We start from the raw sequence: 21776 nt of genomic DNA on the forward strand, positions 1-21776 counted from the left end.
AATCAGTTTTTGCCAAACCTCAATTTACAAACTGCAAAATCCAAATGTTAGTCACCTGGAGGAATGAAGCAACAGCACGGGATGCTCTTCTTCTTGGTCCAGGGATGGTCACCATGGTGATTCAGGCTGCAGCTTCATCATCATCATTGCTTCCTCTGACCATTATTTTCTCAATTCATGGAAAATTCTCATATGTCAAGTTTTGTTTGATCAACAGTCTAAAGCAGAGATGTGTTTATGTCACTGTCACCTTTGGGAAACTGGAACTGAATCTTTTTTTTGGTGTTCGGCTTAAAAATAAACAACAAATACTAATCGAAGTAATTTCCTGTGAGTTCTTTTCCACTCAAATACGACTTTCAGTCTAACTACTTGTGCTTTTAATGGTTTATTCCACCTGAATACTACCTTCTGGTTTCCATTTCAAATAAGACTTAGAGCAGTGGTCATCAGCCTTTTAGCCCAAGATCACTTTTTAATTTCAAACTTAAGCCGAGATCTACCATTACATTACATTTCATTTAGGTGACGATTTTATCCAAAGCGACTCACAATAAGTGCATCAACCATGAGGAACAAACCCACAACAAAAGTACAATTTCTTCAAAAAAGCAAAACTACAAAGTGCTATAAGTAAGTGCCATTTAAGTGCTACTAAATTGTTAGTTTAAACTTTTATACAAGGTGTAGTCGCATGAAATGTGTTTTTAGTTTGCGGCGGAAGATGTGTAGACTTTCTGTCCTGATGTCCATGTGGAGCTGGTTCCACCGTTTAGGAGCCAGGACAGCAACCAGTCGTGACCTTGTGGATATCTTCCAAAAAACAACTTAGGAGGGTCATACTTATTATTTTTTGCAATTTCTGTTAAAGGCTGAATGTACAAGAAATAAATATACACAAAGAAAGACAGTTGTGCAATTTTTTCTATTCAATGCACAATATTCAAATTAATATCAATTCATATTTACAATGCAAAATATGTAGCTTCTCAGTTCCACATCATGTTCTGCAGAGGAGCTGCTACTGCAGCACAATGTTTTTACATATAGGCTTTGATTTGAATATGGCCACAAATAGGATTATTTCCTTATATGAAAGAAGTCCCTTGTACTCAGATAAATACCAGTACTACACAGTATGAATCCGTGCAGCTTCCGCTCCAGCAAATATTTCACAATAAAAAAACCTTTTTAAACAAGGGAATGAATTCCATTAACAGAAACGCTCAAGTGCTTTTATTTTGAAAAGGCATACAGAAAGTGTTGCAACCATTTGTTTGTGACATAAATTCATCAGATAAACATTAAAAATCAGTTGAAAGATCATTTTCTCTGTTTATTCTGCTGTGAACCACCATGTTTATCTGTTTATGACACAAACGTATTTACATCACTTCCCGAACCCGTTTCAAAGTAAAAGCACTCCAGCGTTTCACCTTCTGAATCCACTCATTTGTTCCAACGGGACTTTGATTGTTATCCACAGACCGGAAGATGCTCGTCTTCAGACCGGACATTTAGTTTAGGACATGAACCAACTTGTTCCTGAAGGAAATGCAGGAGATAAACCAGCAGCTCCACCGTCAGTAGGGGACACACAGCGCGTGTGAACAACAGACAACCGACACACAGACAACCGACACACAGACAACCGACACACAGCGCGTGTGAACAACAGACAACCGACACACAGCGCGTGTGAACAACAGACAACCGACACACAGCGCGTGTGAACAACAGACAACCGACACACAGACAACCGACACACAGACAACCGACACACAGCGCGTGTGAACAACAGACAACCGACACACAGCGTGTGTGAACAACAGACAACCGACACACAGCGCGTGTGAACAACAGACAACCGACACACAGACAACCGACACACAGACAACCGACACACAGCGCGTGTGACCACTGATCTACATGAACCTTTAATATATCCACCGCCCTTGTGAGACATTTGTGGTATGAATCAAAGTATGAGGAAGAGTTTCTCTGACATGTGTTGTTGCTTAATGATGGCAGCTTCTTGTGCGTTGCACTCGGAGAGAAAACACTTGACGGAGACGGTGAACCGTTTAGCCCGTGGCTGTGTTTATTGTCTTAGCACCTGCACATCAGGTAGACAGACACTTCTTCACTGACAGTGATGACACAAGCTTGCGTCCTTAATTCTTCAGCGCCTCACAGTGGCATAATAATGATACTGCACCCCCAGTGAAATTACATACAGAACAGTACATCCTGACACAATCCTTCTGTAACAACTGAGGACACATGTGATCACTTACTCTTAACATGTGTCTCACTCTGTCTCTCTGCACAGCAGAACCACAACAACAGGAGCCACAAACCAGCAAGACGACTTCACTAGACTTCAAACAGCACATCCACCTTTTCCCGTATTTCATGGACGGGTAACACAACTGGGCTTAATAATTATACTGGGCTAAGCAAAGACTGTTTATTCGATTCCGTGTGATGTTTATAAGTTTGATTTGTGTTGCTGTGATATTTTGGTTATAAGTTATTTTAAAGTTAATGTTAGTTATGTTATGCTCTTCACAGTCTTTCTTTGCATGCAACTAGCTACTTTCTCTAACTTGGCACCCACACACACACACACACACACACACACACACACACACACACACACACACACACACACACACACACACACACCCCCCCACACACACACACACACACACACACACATCTCTCTGACCCCCGCCAAATGTCGTAAACATACTGGGGGGGATGGTTTATTGCCTTCATAGTGGCCAGCCACCATTTTGAAAGCACACTCACTGACACAGACACACACACACACACACACACACACACACACACACACGCATACTCACATACACATATTTATATAGTAAGTACACCTTTAGTTATTTGTGTTTTTATACTTTATTATCTTCATAATAAAAATGTATCTTTCACAAATGTTGTTTTCATTAATGTTGCATAAGTGTGAATTTTGCCAACCTCTACCCTGTCAAGAACTCTATATCCTTCAACTTTGCCACTTCATATTTTTAATATGAATATTCAATATTTGTTCAGATTTATTGAATGCCCAAAGGCACACCATGTAATGGTGTGACGTTTAATGTATCAATTGCACAACACATGTCAGGTTTACAAAAGCCTTCATTCAATGTTTAAGTACACGTTGACATCATTCAGCCTCCTGGGCTCAGTGGAATGTTCTGAGCATGAACAGGTTTAGTGTTTTGCATATAGGCTCCAACTTCGTCACTCCCCCATATGATTACACAGGAATGATGGGAGTGATGAGCTAATACTTGTAACCCCCCGTTGGAGCCTACAGGTGGATGCTGGGTGGTGGAGGGGCTGAAGCAGCTGGTAGCAATACTGCAGCAGCTACTTCAATAGACCACCTGATAAGGTGTGTGTGTATTATAGATGGTTGTGGAGAGTGAGGTCACATGATGTATGTCACATGATTGGAGCAGCGCAGCTCGAGTTGGCTGCCTGAACTAACTCGCAGGTGTCGCTCCATTTTACACTTTAAAAAGAAAAATAAAGACGACGTTTGTCCATCAACAAAGTCTGAACCAACGCTGAAAATAAAGATTTACTTTTGTCTACAAGTTTGTGGCCTGAGTGTTTGTAGTAGTGGTTGAAAGTACCACCATGTTTTATGAATCGTATGTGGGGAAAATGTACGACTGCAAAACAACACGTGCTCAAGTTCCTGCTCACAGGACAGAATAATGAGTGTTTATATGAATCAGCTCATTTAATCCCAGTTTGTACAGACGCTGCTGAATCCTGACAGACAGCACCGCTCTTAAACTCTTTATTCGTGCATTGCACTGATCTGATGATTCTGGTGGCTGCCAGTTCCCTGACGTGACCAATAAAGGGCTTGTACACCAGATAATATCATTGACATACCAAATCGTACTAAGAAGAGCCAGTCAATCAAATTGTATTTGTATAGCCCCTATTCACAAATCACTATTTGTCTCACTGGGCTGAACAAAGCCATCAACTGCCTTTCACGCCTTTCAGGAAAACATTCTTGTTCCTCTGCTCGGACGATTCTAAACTATTGTTGGAGCTTGTTACTGGTGAAAATGTGCTCAATAACAATCACGTAACAATAATTAATGTTCAAACCGGTTTTACTTATTTATTTAATTTATTTAATCAATTCCCTCTGAAGTTGGACTTTGTTGTCCTCATTTGAAAGAGGCAGCAGAGATAGAGTCGTGCAGAGAGAAGAGAAGAGAAGAGAAGAGAAGAGAAGAGAAGAGAAGAGAAGAGAAGAGAAGAGAAGAGAACAGAAGAGATCCAGAAATCTCTGTCTGTCTGTGTCTCTGATATCTCTTATCTTAACATGTGTGTTGTTCAGTGAAGCCATGTGATGATATTAATAAAATGTGAACAGACAAACAGCTCCTAAAAATCCACATGATCGAATCTGTGTTTTTAAGAGAGGAATTAAGCAAAATGCAGAGAAAGAATCTGTTTGTTCTGCTCTCAGCTGTTCATGGCCTTTCTACCACGTCTGTTTGTCGTAAATCAAGGATTCAGGGGACTACATCAGCTTCAAGAATGAGATCAACTCCTTCGAGCTGCCCAACGAGATCATAACCCGCAGGAAGAAGGTTAAGATTGGCTTCTCCTGCCAGTTTCCCAAAACCATCAGCATCACCAGTTACTACAACCTCTACAAGTCCGATTACATTTTCACAGAGTCCAGCTTTGGCAGCTTTGGCTACACCTTTGAGATATTCCCCGATAGCAGCTTCACAAATAAGGTGGAGGCCAAGGCCTATCCAGTGGAGGTCAAGCTGTTGGACATGATCTACATGGGCATTCAAGCTCAGTCGGAACTTCCAGATGTGAAAATATTTGTTGAATCCTGCAAAGCCACTCCTGATGACAACCCTGAGAACCCCCTCTTCTATGACCTCATCAAGAACGGGTGAGTGGTAATGCCAAAATCCTTTTATTAGTACACATGGAAGATATTAACAATTGTTCTTATGCAGTGTCTTGATTGTGTGTCCTTTGTTTTTAACAGGTGTCTGAAAGATGAGACAATTAAAGTCTTCTCATCTACTGGGCCTACGTTCAAGTTTGGCGTTCAGGCCTTCAAATTTACAGGAAACTTTGACCAGGTAACTCAGGATGAAGCTGAAACCTGAAATATTAGATAAGGCAGTTTTCCAATGAAATGGCTCAATAAAGGTTTATTAAATGTAAACTCAACGTACAACACAAACAACTTCTTAATTTCATTCCCATTCAAAAAGATCTTGTTTCTGATATTTATGAGTGTGGTTCAGATCCCAATAAAATCTTGATCTGTGGAATTTAAATGTGGTTTCTTGAGGAGGCCCCGGCGGACAGATGAACTCTGCATGATGTTCAAGTTCATTTCTTTCCTAAGTTGAGTACAGTTCCCCTACATTCTCCTACATGTTGTCCACAGAAGTTCAGCGCAGGTGACCTGAAGGTGGCACTACACTTATACGTAGTTACAATTTTATTTTTAAAGTTAAGTTTCACTAATCAGGGTTGATCATATATATATTTTACATTTTAATTATTATATGTAAAACGATGATATGTAATGTACAAGTAGCCATAATGGTTGATGAACTCCACTAAACTTAAAGGGTTGTTGGTGTTTTCCAACATCAAAAGATACGTCTCTAAAAGATTCTACCTTCTTTCATTGCCAAAGCAAACCAAAGAGCTCATTTTGGCATTCCAGAAGATCAAAGGCGGCTGACATACCATCATAAGTGTGTCAGGACCAGGAACAGTTGTGTAACCATCGGGTTTCAACTCCGACTGTTATAATGAAACAATAAGAGACATAAATAATGAGCAGTAATTATTATTAATTATACTAATAATAATAATAATAACTATAATGATGACGATGATGATAATGATAATGACAACAATAATTAAGATTAAGATTAAGAAGTCCTTTATTAGTCCTGCAATGGGGACATTTGCAATAATAATAATCATCATCATCATAATCATAATGATGATAATAGTTTGATGTAGAACCTAGGGTCTGATCTCTTACCTTTGCTTATTGAGATGCTTCTTGATTTTGATGTACGTTTGAAGGTCTTCTGCACAATTTAGGTTTCCAACTACCAGTAGATTATAGCAGGTGTTAGTGGCCACCAGCGGATGTTAGGGCTACCACATAGTTGTCTATGGTATTGCTGAAAGTGTGACACCCACTTGACCACTGAGCCAACAGCTTATAGTCTGAGACTATTTATAAATTTCCTGTTGCAACATATTCTTGTCACACAATGCTCATAAAGAAGCGATGGGTGAACGAGTCCAATCCATGTGACGCTATGAGCCTGGGGCAAATAGAGTCTAATCATGTGAGAAGCTTGAGTGAACACATCTGAACATCTGCCACTCCCACAGGATTTCAGAACACACTTGATCAGAGTGACACATACTAGATTGAATGCCGGTCACACCCTTTAAATTTCTGAACAAAGGGTATTGTTTTAGAGGATTAAGAAGAAATGCAATCAGAGAACATCCCATAAACACCTACTAAACTTAATAAATAAAGCTTATTAAATGTTTTAATGAGCTTCGAAAGACCCGAACCTCTGGATTCCATTTTGTTTCCCAATAGAAATACAGTTGCTCTATTCTTACATGAGTACACACGTGAGTATACTGTAGATGAGTTGGTCCACACACTGAACTGAAACTTCATTGGGATCTCAAACCCACTCCTGTAAAGTTCTGTGACTTTGTCTGGACTAGTTTCTGTGAATACACCTGCATCCATGTACTATGCTCTGTGCTCATTCTATACACGTTACAATAGGTGGCTGTGTGGGGTGAGCCCACCTGCAGGTGTTAGAATTGAACTCACCGAGAGACAATGTATGACAATGTTTGATAGTGTACGATTATGTATAGTTGTGTATTATTAAACAGAAATTGCCACCACAGAACAGTTTTAGATCTGGGAAGAAATCTTCTTCTTTAACCAGTCTTGTGTCCTGAGTGTCGTGTAGAAAGGTCCGGATCCTAGTGAAGGAGTAAAGACTCTCTTCATCCACCTGCAGGTTCTGATGGTGTTCATCAAACTGTCCTCTGACTGAGAGGAAGAACACGGTGGGTTTATCTTTGACACTTTGTTTGCTTGTTCACTGTTTGATTTGTTTTCTGGGGTTTTTCTTTTGGTTGACAGTTTGAAAAAATCTTCCTCAATCATGAAATCTTCTTCATCAGTGAGCACTGACTCCGCCTCTCTAGTGGCTGTGTGACTATCTCTGACCTCGTTCTCCTGCTGGTTGTCCTCACTGTTCTCCTCCTGTGAACCTTGTGTGTCGCTCTGTGGCTCCATCGGAACAGAGGCCTCAGCACCACCCGAGGCAGGGGGGGGCCCGATGCGGAAGCAGCGGAACCACCACCGGCCGAGATTTTACAAATCTATTCTGTTTAGTGACCGTGTCAAAGTCTCGTGGCTCAACAAGCAGCCCGGCCGATCAGCTGCTCCGACCTCGGCTGAACCGTCTTCACTCAAACACGAGCTGCTTCCCGTAACTGAAAATAAACAGATGATTGATTGAGGTATCTCTGTTTCTCTCAGATGTGTCTTAGATATTCAGGTGAACGGAGCCATCAGATTACATTCAACAATCACATGTCAGGTTTACAAAAGCCTTCATTAAATGTCTAAGTACACATTGTCATTATTAAGCCAACTGGGCTCAGTGGAATGTTCTGAGCATGAACTTCCTCCTAGATACTAGACACTCACTGTAAGTACACACCCACTGTGTTTATTAGGCACAGCTTTGTTACCTGAAACTGGAGATTACTGGTATTTTACACTTTAAAAAGAAAAATAAAGACGACTGTTATCCATCAACTAACCCTAACCCAACGCTGAAAATAAAGATTTACTTTTGTCTACAAGTTTGTGGCCTGAGTGTTTGTAGTAGTGGTTGAAAGTACCACCATGTTTTATGAATCGTATGTGGGGAAAATGTACGACTGCAAAACAACACGTGCTCAAGTTCCTGCTCACAGGACAGAATAATGAGTGTTTATATGAATCAGCTCATTTAATCCCAGTTTGTACAGACGCTGCTGAATCCTGACAGACAGCACCGCTCTTAAACTCTTTATTCGTGCATTGCACTGATCGGATGATTCTGGTGGCTGCCAGTTCCCTGACGTGACCAATAAAGGGCTTGTACACCAGATAATATCATTGACATACCAAATCGTACTAAGAAGAGCCAGTCAATCAAATTGTATTTGTATAGCCCCTATTCACAAATCACTATTTGTCTCACTGGGCTGAACAAAGCCATCAACTGCCTTTCACCTTCAACAAGATTGAAGAAAACCACCAAGAAAACCTCAGACCAGGAAGAGAAGGTAGAGACCTCAGAGGGCGTCACATGTCAGGGAAGCCTCTCCCAGGACGGACAATAAAGCTAAATCAATAAAGCTAAATCAATGAAGCTTATTCAAGAAAAAAGCCTGTAAAGTTCTGTGACTTTGTCTGGACTAGTTTCTGTGAATACACCTGCATCCATGTACTAACTTCTTCTAATGTCATTTCATTCATATAAGAAGTGTGAAGCAGCAGCTCTGTTCTGACAGTCAGAACTTTAACTTCATACGAAATCAGGAGAACTTTCTTGTTCCTCTGCTCGGACGATTCTAAACTATTGTTGGAGCTTGTTACTGGTGAAAATGTGCGTAACATTTAAATAACAATAATTACAATAATTAATGTTCAAACCGGTTTTGCAGGTGGGTTGGGTTAGGGTTAGGGTTAGCCCATTGTTTTCAACCCGAATGTGCATTCCATCAAACTCCAGCTTACAGTATATAAAGATGCTGCAGGTGGATGTGAGAGGCACCCGGGACACAGACCAGTTCACTGCATCATGGCTTCCACAGCGGTGCTCCTACTTCAGCTGCTCCTGGTCTCACTGGCGTCTGCAGCACATCTATTAGGGGGAAGTGCGACCTTCACCTACAGAGGACAAAACCCTGATGGAACGTACAGGGTGAGAGAAGCAATGATGACATAGAGACAATGTGTGAATCTGGTCCATGATAGAAATGTCTTATTCTTCTTCATTATTACTGTTGTCTTGTGTTTGTGGGAGCTTAATTTCTTTTGTTTGATTTTCTAGTTAAGCATCAAGGCCACAAAAAATGTATTGATTTAATAATAATAGTAATTTTATACATTTTACATATGAAATTCTTAAAGATTTGGATACTGTTAAACTTCCAATTCTCACCCCTAATTAGCTTTGAACAAGACAAAGTAATAATAACAACAATAATGATAATTATAATTGTTTAGCACTTATCTAGACAAGGTTACAATGTGCTTGACAAAATACATGGAAATAAAACACAAATAAGACGGATGAAATAAATTAAACTTGGTCACGGTTAGTTACCGGCCGTAGTTACCAGCATTAGTTACTGGCTATAGTTACTGTTCTTAGTTACTGGCCTTAGTTATCGGCCTTAGTTACCAGTCTTAGTTACTGGCTATAGTTACTGTTCTTAGTTACTGGCCTTAGTTACTGGCCTTAGTTACCGGCCTTAGTTACCGGTCTTAGTTACTGGATATAGTTACTGTTCTTAGTTACTGGCCTTAGTTACTGACCTTAGTTACCGGCCTAAGTTACCAGCCTTAGTTACTGGCCTTAGTTACCGGCCTAAGTTACCGGCCGTAGTTACCAGCCTTAGTTACTGACCTTAGTTACTGGCCTTAGTTACCGGCCTAAGTTACCGGCCATAGTTACCAGCCTTAGTTACTGACCTTAGTTACCGGCCGGAGTTACCGGCCTAAGTTACCAGCCTTAGATACTGGCCGTAGTTACCGGCCGTAGTTCCAGAGCAACCACCTGGAAGCACAGCGTTCATTCTGATCTTTCCCCGCAGGTGGACCTTCGCACCAAGTCAATCTTCACGAGATGCGACTACCTGTCGTGGAGGTGCTACGGGAGCAACTGTCTCAATGTCGCTAGACGTCCGTCGGGTGTGATTGACAGGAACACCAACACGCCAGTAAACACTTGTGAGGCTGAAACAGTTTTCACGACTAATGTTAGCAGTGACAAACCTTTTCAGATGAGGTGAGTCTTTTTAAGGCTACTTAACTTTCACTTGCTGCTTAGTAAGACTAAGTTAAAACTGGTTTTATTTCCAGTAAAGTTATCTGCAATGGACTTGTTTGTTGTTTCTGTCCCTTGTACTGTTTATGTGTTTGGGACCCCCTCGAAGTCAGGGTGATACATCTCAAAGAGTTAATGCCATGACAATACATTTCAAAGTATAAAAACTTATTGAATTTTGTCCCTGAGTTGTTTTTAATGTCTCTGTGCAGCACCTTGAATCTTCTTCTGTGTAAGAAATGTGCTTCATAAATAAAACTGCCTCACCTTTCTGCTCTTAACATGTATTCACTGAGTACATTTTGTGGAGCATTATTTAATTTATCAACCCTGCTTGACAACAGTCATGTTCACACACCTCGATCTGCTCCACACACACCAGGTCAAGTGGCTGCTGTTGGCGCTCAACGGCCAATTCTGTTAACAACTGGCGTCTACTGACTGAGGTAGATCTGGGAAAGAGGTCTGACACCAGGAAACCAAACAGATCACCAGACATCGGCATCCTACCTTTCCTCCGGTAAGTCTCCTGCAGATACCTGGAAACTTGTCGACCTTTAACCCTTTTATCACAGACACTGGAGAATTTGAATTTGTTTTAAACACTGATGATTCCATCTTTAGTTTTTTTTACTAACTCCTGTTATCGTGTCCATTCAAGAGTTCCTCAGAACTGCCCTCGGACATACAAGCTCACGTCTTTTGATCCTGATGGGGACAAAGTTCGATGTCGATATGGAAACGTCAGGGGGACGGAGTGCGACAGGTGCAACCTGCCACCAGGCTTCCTCTTAGACCAGGTCAGCTGAGAAATCTGAATCTCCATACTTTGTATTTTAATGCATTGATGCTTTGTCTCCCTTTAATAATAAATATTCACATTGATAGGGCTCTTGCACATTGCACTACAACTACACCCAAGCCAACATCAAGGCTTTTGCACTTGAGATGGTGGTGGAGGATTTCCCACAAGGCTACATCAATCTGCAATATGGAGACGGATCCAGATCCTCCAAGGCTCCGATGACCGTGAGGAGAGGAAAGAGAGCGGCCACCACAACCCCAACTCCTCTCAGCAAACTTCCTATGCAATTCTCTTTTCTTGGTAAGTATGTTTTTACTTTTCCTGACACATGACAATATATTTAATCAGCCAATTCTTTTTAAGTCCCACCAAGCAGAGGTCCTGTTGCTGCTGCTCTGGGCTCAGTGAGATAAAAGTCTTTATAAGTGTTGGACCTCTAAGAACGTCCTAATGTGTGACACATGTTCACAAAATACTGAGACCAGGGCTTCCTGTACTTAATAGAATAGAGTTTTTTTCTTCAATCACTTCCTCAGTGTTTTGCGGATCTTTTGTACTCGTACAACCCTGCATGTACTTTGAGAGCCTCTGGCAGAAGCCTTGAACTGTTCCAGATTCTGGGTTGAGGACTTCAGGGAACACAGGTTTAGAAAAGAGCTCCGAAGCTCTGGAGCCTCCTGTCTGAGGAAATACAGCAGAAAGAGTCTTATTGTGACACATCGCATGATTTTCATCATTCAATTTCTGTCACACGTTTAGTGTTTTATTCTTTTATGTTATTTTTGTCATGTATTTTTACTTTGACATTGTTGTTTTATTTGTGAGAAGTTTAACTTCTTCACTATGAAATTCCTTGTTCTTCAAAATCCTTGTATTTCCCTTAACTCTTGCATTTCTGGCTTTAGAACAACATGTTCTTCATTTTATAAAAAATTACAATTTAGTTGTAGGAGACGTTCTTTCAACATATTAATCCTAAGTTTTTGTTTTTGGTTTTTACTGAGCTGTGACTTTATTTAGATTTTACAACTAACAAAAGACTCAGTAGCAGTTTGCTAATTGCTGTTCAATACTTATCACATTTGTTAAATTCCAGTGGACCCCCCTGCTCCGTCATGTCAGGAGGGAGCTTTCCTGCCCAAGTTTCTGACCCCAACACCTGCAAATGGAGGTCGTTTCCTAGCAGAGGTCAACAAGGAATTGGAAATCAGAGTCAAAGCGCAGGCCACAGATGCAAAGTAAGTGAGAACCAACGAGATCGCTGAGGCCTTGTGGCAACAAAACATCTCAGCAAGCACGATAACTGTGTTCTGTTTTCACACAGAATAAATAATATCGTCGTCAGTGGGCCGGCGAATATCAAAAGTCCCAGAACACACAAGGAGAGTTTGTCCTCAGGTGGACGCCGCTCCCAGATGACCACGGACAACATTTCGTGATCTGCTTTGCTGTTGAAGCCGTCAAATCGTGAGTCTCGGACTTCAGTTCTCTATTGACACCATCATGTGCGTAGGAAACCATCGTTTAACTTTTCACATATGTTCACAAATGTTTTTCAGGCCTGCCGTCTATCAGTCCGAGATGAGGTGTGTTCTTGTGGAAGCCAGGAGTGAAATAGGTGAGTCACCAGGATACATCACTGTCAGCAGTCTATGTTTTTTTAGCACAACTGAAAACTGCATCAAGCACTTTTTGACCAGCAGAGGGCAGAAAAACACCGGAACTTGAACTACACACCATACAATAAGGCTGGTGTCGTCATGGTAATCCTGACAACAACAAAATAATAGCAACATTAACATCTAACATACATCAATATGAAATAAAGACTAAATATCAGTAATCACATAGAATATTTATTATATTTCTATATGTAAAGTACTGAAAAGGTTATGGTTTAAAATGTACTTCTTTTGTTCCAGTTAAATCCCATGTGATCTGCAACGAGTCCTCAATGACAGTATCGGTTGAGAAAGCCTCATTCCCTCGACTCCATGAGGATCATATGCAGCTCAATGATCCCTCCAACACGGCCTGCAGCCTCCAGAGACACTCCAACAGCACTCACATCATCGCCATCATCCCCCTCAACGCCTGCGGCACTCAGATCGAGGTAGCGAGGGCCTCATTTCATCTCACTACACACTCAGTTACCAGTGCTGCTTCTTGTTTGTCGGTTACTGCATGAGGACTGAATTCATAACTTTCTGTCCTGCAGGAAGACAAGGAGAACCTCATCTTCAAGAACGAAATCACCACGGTGGACAACCCCAGTGACCTGATCACCAGGAAGCACCAGATGGAGGTGCAGTTCTACTGCCAGTACTCAAAACGAGGAAACGTGTCATTGAGCTTCGTGGCACACAGGAAGAACATCACTGTGTGTGAGAAGGGCTTCGGCACGTTCACCTACCAGTTTGAGTTCTACCCTAACAACCAGTTCCAAACCATGATGGATCCAGCAGCATATCCTCTGGAGTACGACATTGGGAAAAGGATTTACATGAAGATCAAGGCCACCTCCTCGGTCAACAACACCGAGCTGTTTGTGGAGTCCTGCCGAGCTGCACCATACGACAACCCCAACTACCACCCGACCTACTCCATCTTTGAAAATGGGTATGAAAACACACTCTACTGTTTGAAGGCAGATGTTGGTTGTCAGGGGTAAAGGTGCCTTCAAGAAAGGACGTAAAATATGTCAAAGGATTTGCAGCTAGCTGGGCCTTTGAATGACAGTGTGAACGATTGCCTGTCACGTCCGTCCTCTAAATAAAGATGAATGAAGAATCTCCACTTTCTCCCACCATCTAGAAATCAAGCCAAAATATCTCAGATATGAACTCAGACATTTAGTGATGGTGAAATGAAGCTGTGGCCTCCAGGTCCCTCCCAAACACATGCTCGGCCAACCGCAAGTCAGGCTCAGCTGTCAATCGTGATGTCAGCCTGTTCTTACATCATCAAATAACTAATTCAAACCAAACTGATCAGAAACACTTGAACAAACATCAGTGTGATAAGACCTGAAATGACAGAAACATCTTTGACAAACATTTACGTGCCTCAATTTTTTATTTTGGTTCATTTCTCATCCATTATGACTTAGTCTTGGTGTCGCCTATGCTCCCCCCAGTGGCGTTTAAGTGCAGGGGCACTGTTCTTACCATGTTTTTTCTTTCTTCTTCCTTTGAAAAGGTGTAAAATGGATCCAACTGTTCAGATCCACTCCCCCGCTGAACAGAAAGAATTCAAGTTCAGCATGGAGGCCTTCAAGTTCATCGGACTGAACAATCAGGTCAGCAGTGGATTAGAACTTCTTTTGTTTATTAAAAAGGGACAGTGTACATGAATATATATATATATATATATATGGACAAGTTTTAAAAACCTTACACAGTAACTGAGGATTAAGTGGAGCAGAGGTTTGACTCTAGATCTGTACGTCTGCTGACATATCGACGGCGTGTCTTGTTGTGTTCAGGTGTACATCAGCTGCTCGGTCATGATGTGTGAAGCAGGGAACTCCAACACCAGGTGTTCCAAAGGTTGCATTAACTCTACGTCAACAAGCCCCCCGCGCTCCAAGAGAGAGGCTGTCATCCAGAGTGCAAGTCACTTCGTTTCCCAGGGGCCATTGCGCTTACGGAGATCGGCAGAGAGCGTCAGAGCCACAGGTATGACACGCCTGGAGCACACCTGCCTCGTCAGAATCCCAGCTTGATTTTGGACAAAGCTCGACTCACATTGTGTTTCTCTTTCTTCAGCGACCAACCTGAATCTGAACCTGGTGTTCATCGCTGGATGTGTTCTTGCAGCCGTCGGCATGGTCTGCGGAGTGGTCGTGTACAGAGCCAAAGTGTCAAAGGTCAAATACCAACCTTTGCCAACATTTGAGAGTTAAATCAGCAGCGTGTGTGAAATACTGATTTATATTGATCACTTCAGACTGTACCAAGTCTTCTTTCATGGTTTTTGGTGGGGGTTTATGTATCTAATCAGGTGCAAATGTAAGCAGATGGATTTCATATCAACATCCTTGTGAATGTCTGCAGCTTTTTGTAAGATTTAACTTTTATTTTGAACAAATCTGAAAGGTGTGTGGTGTTTACAGGCGGGATCTCATGTGGTTTTATAACTGTTCATTTGTGATGTGTTACAATATGATTTAAACAAGTGTTCTGATTGAAATGTGTGTTTTTACTTTCCAACACACACATTTCTCATGTGTCTGAATACATATTAGGTATATATACTGTATCTCTGTTTCACACTGAAGTGTTTGTCAATGCAAAGTCATTCAGGGAAGTGTCAGATGGTTGAGTGTGGTTGATGTCGCTCTGAGTTGTATATGTACATTAAATATCAAGTTGCAAATCAGTTTTTGCCAAACCTCAATTTACAAACTGCAAAATCCAAATGTTAGTCACCTGGAGGAATGAAGCAACAGCACGGGATGCTCTTCTTCTTGGTCCAGGGATGGTCACCATGGTGATTCAGGCTGCAGCTTCATCATCATCATTGCTTCCTCTGACCATTATTTTCTCAATTCATGGAAAATTCTCATATGTCAAGTTTTGTTTGATCAACAGTCTAAAGCAGAGATGTGTTTATGTCACTGTCACCTTTGGGAAACTGGAACTGAATCTTTTTTTTGGTGTTCGGCTTAAAAATAAACAACAAATACTAATCGAAGTAATTTCCTGTGAGTTCTTTTCCACTCAAATACGACTTTCAGTCTAACTACTTGTGCTTTTAATGGTTTATTCCACCTGAATACTACCTTCTGGTTTCCATTTCAAATAAGACTTAGAGCAGTGGTCATCAGCCTTTTAGCCCAAGATCACTTTTTAATTTCAAACTTAAGCCGAGATCTACCATTACATTACATTTCATTTAGGTGACGATTTTATCCAAAGCGACTCACAATAAGTGCATCAACCATGAGGAACAAACCCACAACAAAAGTACAATTTCTTCAAAAAAGCAAAACTACAAAGTGCTATAAGTAAGTGCCATTTAAGTGCTACTAAATTGTTAGTTTAAACTTTTATACAAGGTGTAGTCGCATGAAATGTGTTTTTAGTTTGCGGCGGAAGATGTGTAGACTTTCTGTCCTGATGTCCATGTGGAGCTGGTTCCACCGTTTAGGAGCCAGGACAGCAACCAGTCGTGACCTTGTGGATATCTTCCAAAAAACAACTTAGGAGGGTCATACTTATTATTTTTTGCAATTTCTGTTAAAGGCTGAATGTACAAGAAATAAATATACACAAAGAAAGACAGTTGTGCAATTTTTTCTATTCAATGCACAATATTCAAATTAATATCAATTCATATTTACAATGCAAAATATGTAGCTTCTCAGTTCCACATCATGTTCTGCAGAGGAGCTGCTACTGCAGCACAATGTTTTTACATATAGGCTTTGATTTGAATATGGCCACAAATAGGATTATTTCCTTATATGAAAGAAGTCCCTTGTACTCAGATAAATACCAGTACTACACAGTATGAATCCGTGCAGCTTCCGCTCCAGCAAATATTTCACAATAAAAAAACCTTTTTAAACAAGGGAATGAATTCCATTAACAGAAACGCTCAAGTGCTTTTATTTTGAAAAGGCATACAGAAAGTGTTGCAACCATTTGTTTGTGACATAAATTCATCAGATAAACATTAAAAATCAGTTGAAAGATCATTTTCTCTGTTTATTCTGCTGTGAACCACCATGTTTATCTGTTTATGACACAAACGTATTTACATCACTTCCCGAACCCGTTTCAAAGTAAAAGCACTCCAGCGTTTCACCTTCTGAATCCACTCATTTGTTCCAACGGGACTTTGATTGTTATCCACAGACCGGAAGATGCTCGTCTTCAGACCGGACATTTAGTTTAGGACATGAACCAACTTGTTCCTGAAGGAAATGCAGGAGATAAACCAGCAGCTCCACCGTCAGTAGGGGACACACAGCGCGTGTGAACAACAGACAACCGACACACAGACAACCGACACACAGACAACCGACACACAGCGCGTGTGAACAACAGACAACCGACACACAGCGCGTGTGAACAACAGACAACCGACACACAGCGCGTGTGAACAACAGACAACCGACACACAGACAACCGACACACAGACAACCGACACACAGCACGTGTGAACAACAGACAACCGACACACAGACAACCGACACACAGCGCGTGTGAACAACAGACAACCGACACACAGCGTGTGTGAACAACAGACAACCGACACACAGCGCGTGTGAACAACAGACAACCGACACACAGACAACCGACACACAGACAACCGACACACAGCGCGTGTGACCACTGATCTACATGAACCTTTAATATATCCACCGCCCTTGTGAGACATTTGTGGTATGAATCAAAGTATGAGGAAGAGTTTCTCTGACATGTGTTGTTGCTTAATGATGGCAGCTTCTTCTGCGTTGCACTCGGAGAGAAAACACTTGACGGAGACGGTGAACCGTTTAGCCCGTGGCTGTGTTTATTGTCTTAGCACCTGCACATCAGGTAGACAGACACTTCTTCACTGACAGTGATGACACAAGCTTGCGTCCTTAATTCTTCAGCGCCTCACAGTGGCATAATAATGATACTGCACCCCCAGTGAAATTACATACAGAACAGTACATCCTGACACAATCCTTCTGTAACAACTGAGGACACATGTGATCACTTACTCTTAACATGTGTCTCACTCTGTCTCTCTGCACAGCAGAACCACAACAACAGGAGCCACAAACCAGCAAGACGACTTCACTAGACTTCAAACAGCACATCCACCTTTTCCCGTATATTAATGGACGGGTAACACAACTGGGCTTAATAATTATACTGGGCTAAGCAAAGACTGTTTATTCGATTCCGTGTGATGTTTATAAGTTTGATTTGTGTTGCTGTGATATTTTGGTTATAAGTTATTTTAAAGTTAATGTTAGTTATGTTATGCTCTTCACAGTCTTTCTTTGCATGCAACTAGCTACTTTCTCTAACTTGGCACCAACACACACACACACACACACACACACACACACACACACACACACACACACACACACACACACACACACACACACACACACACACCCCCACACACACACACACACACACACACACATCTCTCTGACCCCCGCCAAATGTCGTAAACATACTGGGGGGGATGGTTTATTGCCTTCATAGTGGCCAGCCACCATTTTGAAAGCACACTCACTGACACAGACACACACACACACACACACACACACACACACACACACACACACACGCATACTCACATACACATATTTATATAGTAAGTACACCTTTAGTTATTTGTGTTTTTATACTTTATTATCTTCATAATAAAAATGTATCTTTCACAAATGTTGTTTTCATTAATGTTGCATAAGTGTGAATTTTGCCAACCTCTACCCTGTCAAGAACTCTATATCCTTCAACTTTGCCACTTCATATTTTTAATATGAATATTCAATATTTGTTCAGATTTATTGAATGCCCAAAGGCACACCATGTAATGGTGTGACGTTTAATGTATCAATTGCACAACACATGTCAGGTTTACAAAAGCCTTCATTAAATGTCTAAGTACACATTGACATCATTCAGCCTCCTGGGCTCAGTGGAATGTTCTGAGCATGAACAGGTTTAGTGTTTTGCATATAGGCTCCAACTTCGTCACTCCCCCATATGATTACACAGGAATGATGGGAGTGATGAGCTAATACTTGTAACCCCCCGTTGGAGCCTACAGGTGGATGCTGGGTGGTGGAGGGGCTGAAGCAGCTGGTAGCAATACTGCAGCAGCTACTTCAATAGACCACCTGATAAGGTGTGTGTGTATTATAGATGGTTGTGGAGAGTGAGGTCACATGATGTATGTCACATGATTGGAGCAGCGCAGCTCGAGTTGGCTGCCTGAACTAACTCGCAGGTGTCGCTCCATTTTACACTTTAAAAAGAAAAATAAAGACGACGTTTGTCCATCAACAAAGTCTGAACCAACGCTGAAAATAAAGATTTACTTTTGTCTACAAGTTTGTGGCCTGAGTGTTTGTAGTAGTGGTTGAAAGTACCACCATGTTTTATGAATCGTATGTGGGGAAAATGTACGACTGCAAAACAACACGTGCTCAAGTTCCTGCTCACAGGACAGAATAATGAGTGTTTATATGAATCAGCTCATTTAATCCCAGTTTGTACAGACGCTGCTGAATCCTGACAGACAGCACCGCTCTTAAACTCTTTATTCGTGCATTGCACTGATCGGATGATTCTGGTGGCTGCCAGTTCCCTGACGTGACCAATAAAGGGCTTGTACACCAGATAATATCATTGACATACCAAATCGTACTAAGAAGAGCCAGTCAATCAAATTGTATTTGTATAGCCCCTATTCACAAATCACTATTTGTCTCACTGGGCTGAACAAAGCCATCAACTGCCTTTCACGCCTTTCAGGAAAACATTCTTGTTCCTCTGCTCGGACGATTCTAAACTATTGTTGGAGCTTGTTACTGGTGAAAATGTGCTCAATAACAATCACGTAACAATAATTAATGTTCAAACCGGTTTTACTTATTTATTTAATTTATTTAATCAATTCCCTCTGAAGTTGGACTTTGTTGTCCTCATTTGAAAGAGGCAGCAGAGATAGAGTCGTGCAGAGAGAAGAGAAGAGAAGAGAAGAGAAGAGAAGAGAAGAGCAGAGAAGAGAAGAGAAGAGAAGAGAAGAGAAGAGAAGAGAAGAGAAGAGAAGAGAAGAGCAGAGAAGAGAAGAGCAGAGAAGAGAAGAGAAGAGATCCAGAAATCTCTGTCTGTCTGTGTCTCTGATATCTCTTATCTTAACATGTGTGTTGTTCAGTGAAGCCATGTGATGATATTAATAAAATGTGAACAGACAAACAGCTCCTAAAAATCCACATGATCGAATCTGTGTTTTTAAGAGAAGAATTAAGCAAAATGCAGAGAAAGAATCTGTTTGTTCTGCTCTCAGCTGTTCATGGCCTTTCTACCACGTCTGTTTGTCGTAAATCAAGGATTCAGGGGACTACATCAGCTTCAAGAATGAGATCAACTCCTTCGAGCTGCCCAACGAGATCATAACCCGCAGGAAGAAGGTTAAGATTGGCTTCTCCTGCCAGTTTCCCAAAACCATCAGCATCACCAGTTACTACAACCTCTACAAGTCCGATTACATTTTCACAGAGTCCAGCTTTGGCAGCTTTGGCTACACCTTTGAGATATTCCCCGATAGCAGCTTCACAAATAAGGTGGAGGCCAAGGCCTATCCAGTGGAGGTCAAGCTGTTGGACATGATCTACATGGGCATTCAAGCTCAGTCGGAACTTCCAGATGTGAAAATATTTGTTGAATCCTGCAAAGCCACTCCTGATGACAACCCTGAGAACCCCCTCTTCTATGACCTCATCAAGAACGGGTGAGTGGTAATGCCAAAATCCTTTTATTAGTACACATGGAAGATATTAACAATTGTTCTTATGCAGTGTCTTGATTGTGTGTCCTTTGTTTTTAACAGGTGTCTGAAAGATGAGACAATTAAAGTCTTCTCATCTACTGGGCCTACGTTCAAGTTTGGCGTTCAGGCCTTCAAATTTACAGGAAACTTTGACCAGGTAACTCAGGATGAAGCTGAAACCTGAAATATTAGATAAGGCAGTTTTCCAATGAAATGGCTCAATAAAGGTTTATTAAATGTAAACTCAACGTACAACACAAACAACTTCTTAATTTCATTCCCATTCAAAAAGATCTTGTTTCTGATATTTATGAGTGTGGTTCAGATCCCAATAAAATCTTGATCTGTGGAATTTAAATGTGGTTTCTTGAGGAGGCCCCGGCGGACAGATGAACTCTGCATGATGTTCAAGTTCATTTCTTTCCTAAGTTGAGTACAGTTCCCCTACATTCTCCTACATGTTGTCCACAGAAGTTCAGCGCAGGTGACCTGAAGGTGGCACTACACTTATACGTAGTTACAATTTATTTTTAAAGTTAAGTTTCACTAATCAGGGTTGAGCATATATTTTACATTTTAATTATTATATGTAAAACGATGATATGTAATGTACAAGTAGCCATAATGGTTGATGAACTCCACTAAACTTAAAGGGTTGTTGGTGTTTTCCAACATCAAAAGATACGTCTCTAAAAGATTCTACCTTCTTTCATTGCCAAAGCAAACCAAAGAGCTCATTTTGGCATTCCAGAAGATCAAAGGCGGCTGACATACCATCATAAGTGTGTCAGGACCAGGAACAGTTGTGTAACCATCGGGTTTCAACTCCGACTGTTATAATGAAACAATAAGAGACATAAATAATGAGCAGTAATTATTATTAATTATACTAATAATAATAATAACTATAATGATGACGATGATGATAATGATAACAATAATTAAGATTAAGATTAAGAAGTCCTTTATTAGTCCCGCAATGGGGACATTTGCAATAATAATCATCATCATCATCATAATCATAATGATGATAATAGTTTGATGTAGAACCTATGGTCTGATCTCTTACCTTTGCTTATTGAGATGCTTCTTGATTTTGATGGATTGATCCTCATTCTGGCCAATGTGATGTTGTCTTCTAGTTTGATAATAATCATCTCCATCGCCATGGTGAATGCTAGTGGGGAGATAGTGCAGCCAGCCATGATGCCCACTTCGAGACGCTGCCATATGCTGGTAAAATCTGG

At 41.1% G+C, this 21776-nt stretch overlaps 3 protein-coding genes across 3 annotated transcripts; all 3 read left to right on the forward strand.

The window, feature by feature from the left end:
• The first annotated feature begins 4541 nt into the window (after nucleotides 1-4541).
• Nucleotides 4542-5210, forward strand: LOC117752631 (CUB and zona pellucida-like domain-containing protein 1). The gene is made up of 2 exons (XM_034570153.1): nucleotides 4542-4972; nucleotides 5072-5210. Exons 1-2 carry the CDS (start codon nucleotides 4848-4850, stop codon nucleotides 5193-5195), a joined length of 249 nt encoding a protein of 82 aa, XP_034426044.1. The 5' UTR covers nucleotides 4542-4847; the 3' UTR covers nucleotides 5196-5210.
• A 3735-nt stretch (nucleotides 5211-8945) lies between these two features.
• Nucleotides 8946-15391, forward strand: LOC117779435. Its single transcript, XM_034568628.1, is given in 14 exon segments — nucleotides 8946-9083; nucleotides 9979-10172; nucleotides 10594-10731; nucleotides 10873-11011; nucleotides 11100-11316; nucleotides 12113-12254; nucleotides 12341-12387; nucleotides 12390-12483; nucleotides 12576-12634; nucleotides 12939-13129; nucleotides 13235-13635; nucleotides 14215-14314; nucleotides 14501-14693; nucleotides 14784-15391. Coding segments are annotated over 14 exon segments (2175 nt in total). The 5' UTR covers nucleotides 8946-8960; the 3' UTR covers nucleotides 14921-15391.
• A 4640-nt stretch (nucleotides 15392-20031) lies between these two features.
• LOC117752623 (CUB and zona pellucida-like domain-containing protein 1) lies at nucleotides 20032-20728 on the forward strand. Its single transcript, XM_034570141.1, has 2 exons — nucleotides 20032-20490; nucleotides 20590-20728. The coding sequence occupies exons 1-2, from the start codon at nucleotides 20366-20368 to the stop codon at nucleotides 20711-20713; spliced, it is 249 nt and encodes an 82-aa protein (XP_034426032.1). The 5' UTR covers nucleotides 20032-20365; the 3' UTR covers nucleotides 20714-20728.
• The last annotated feature ends 1048 nt before the right edge of the window (nucleotides 20729-21776 follow it).

This window comes from Hippoglossus hippoglossus, chromosome 3 (assembly GCF_009819705.1).
Source record: "Hippoglossus hippoglossus isolate fHipHip1 chromosome 3, fHipHip1.pri, whole genome shotgun sequence".
NCBI classification, from domain to species: domain Eukaryota; kingdom Metazoa; phylum Chordata; class Actinopteri; order Pleuronectiformes; family Pleuronectidae; genus Hippoglossus; species Hippoglossus hippoglossus.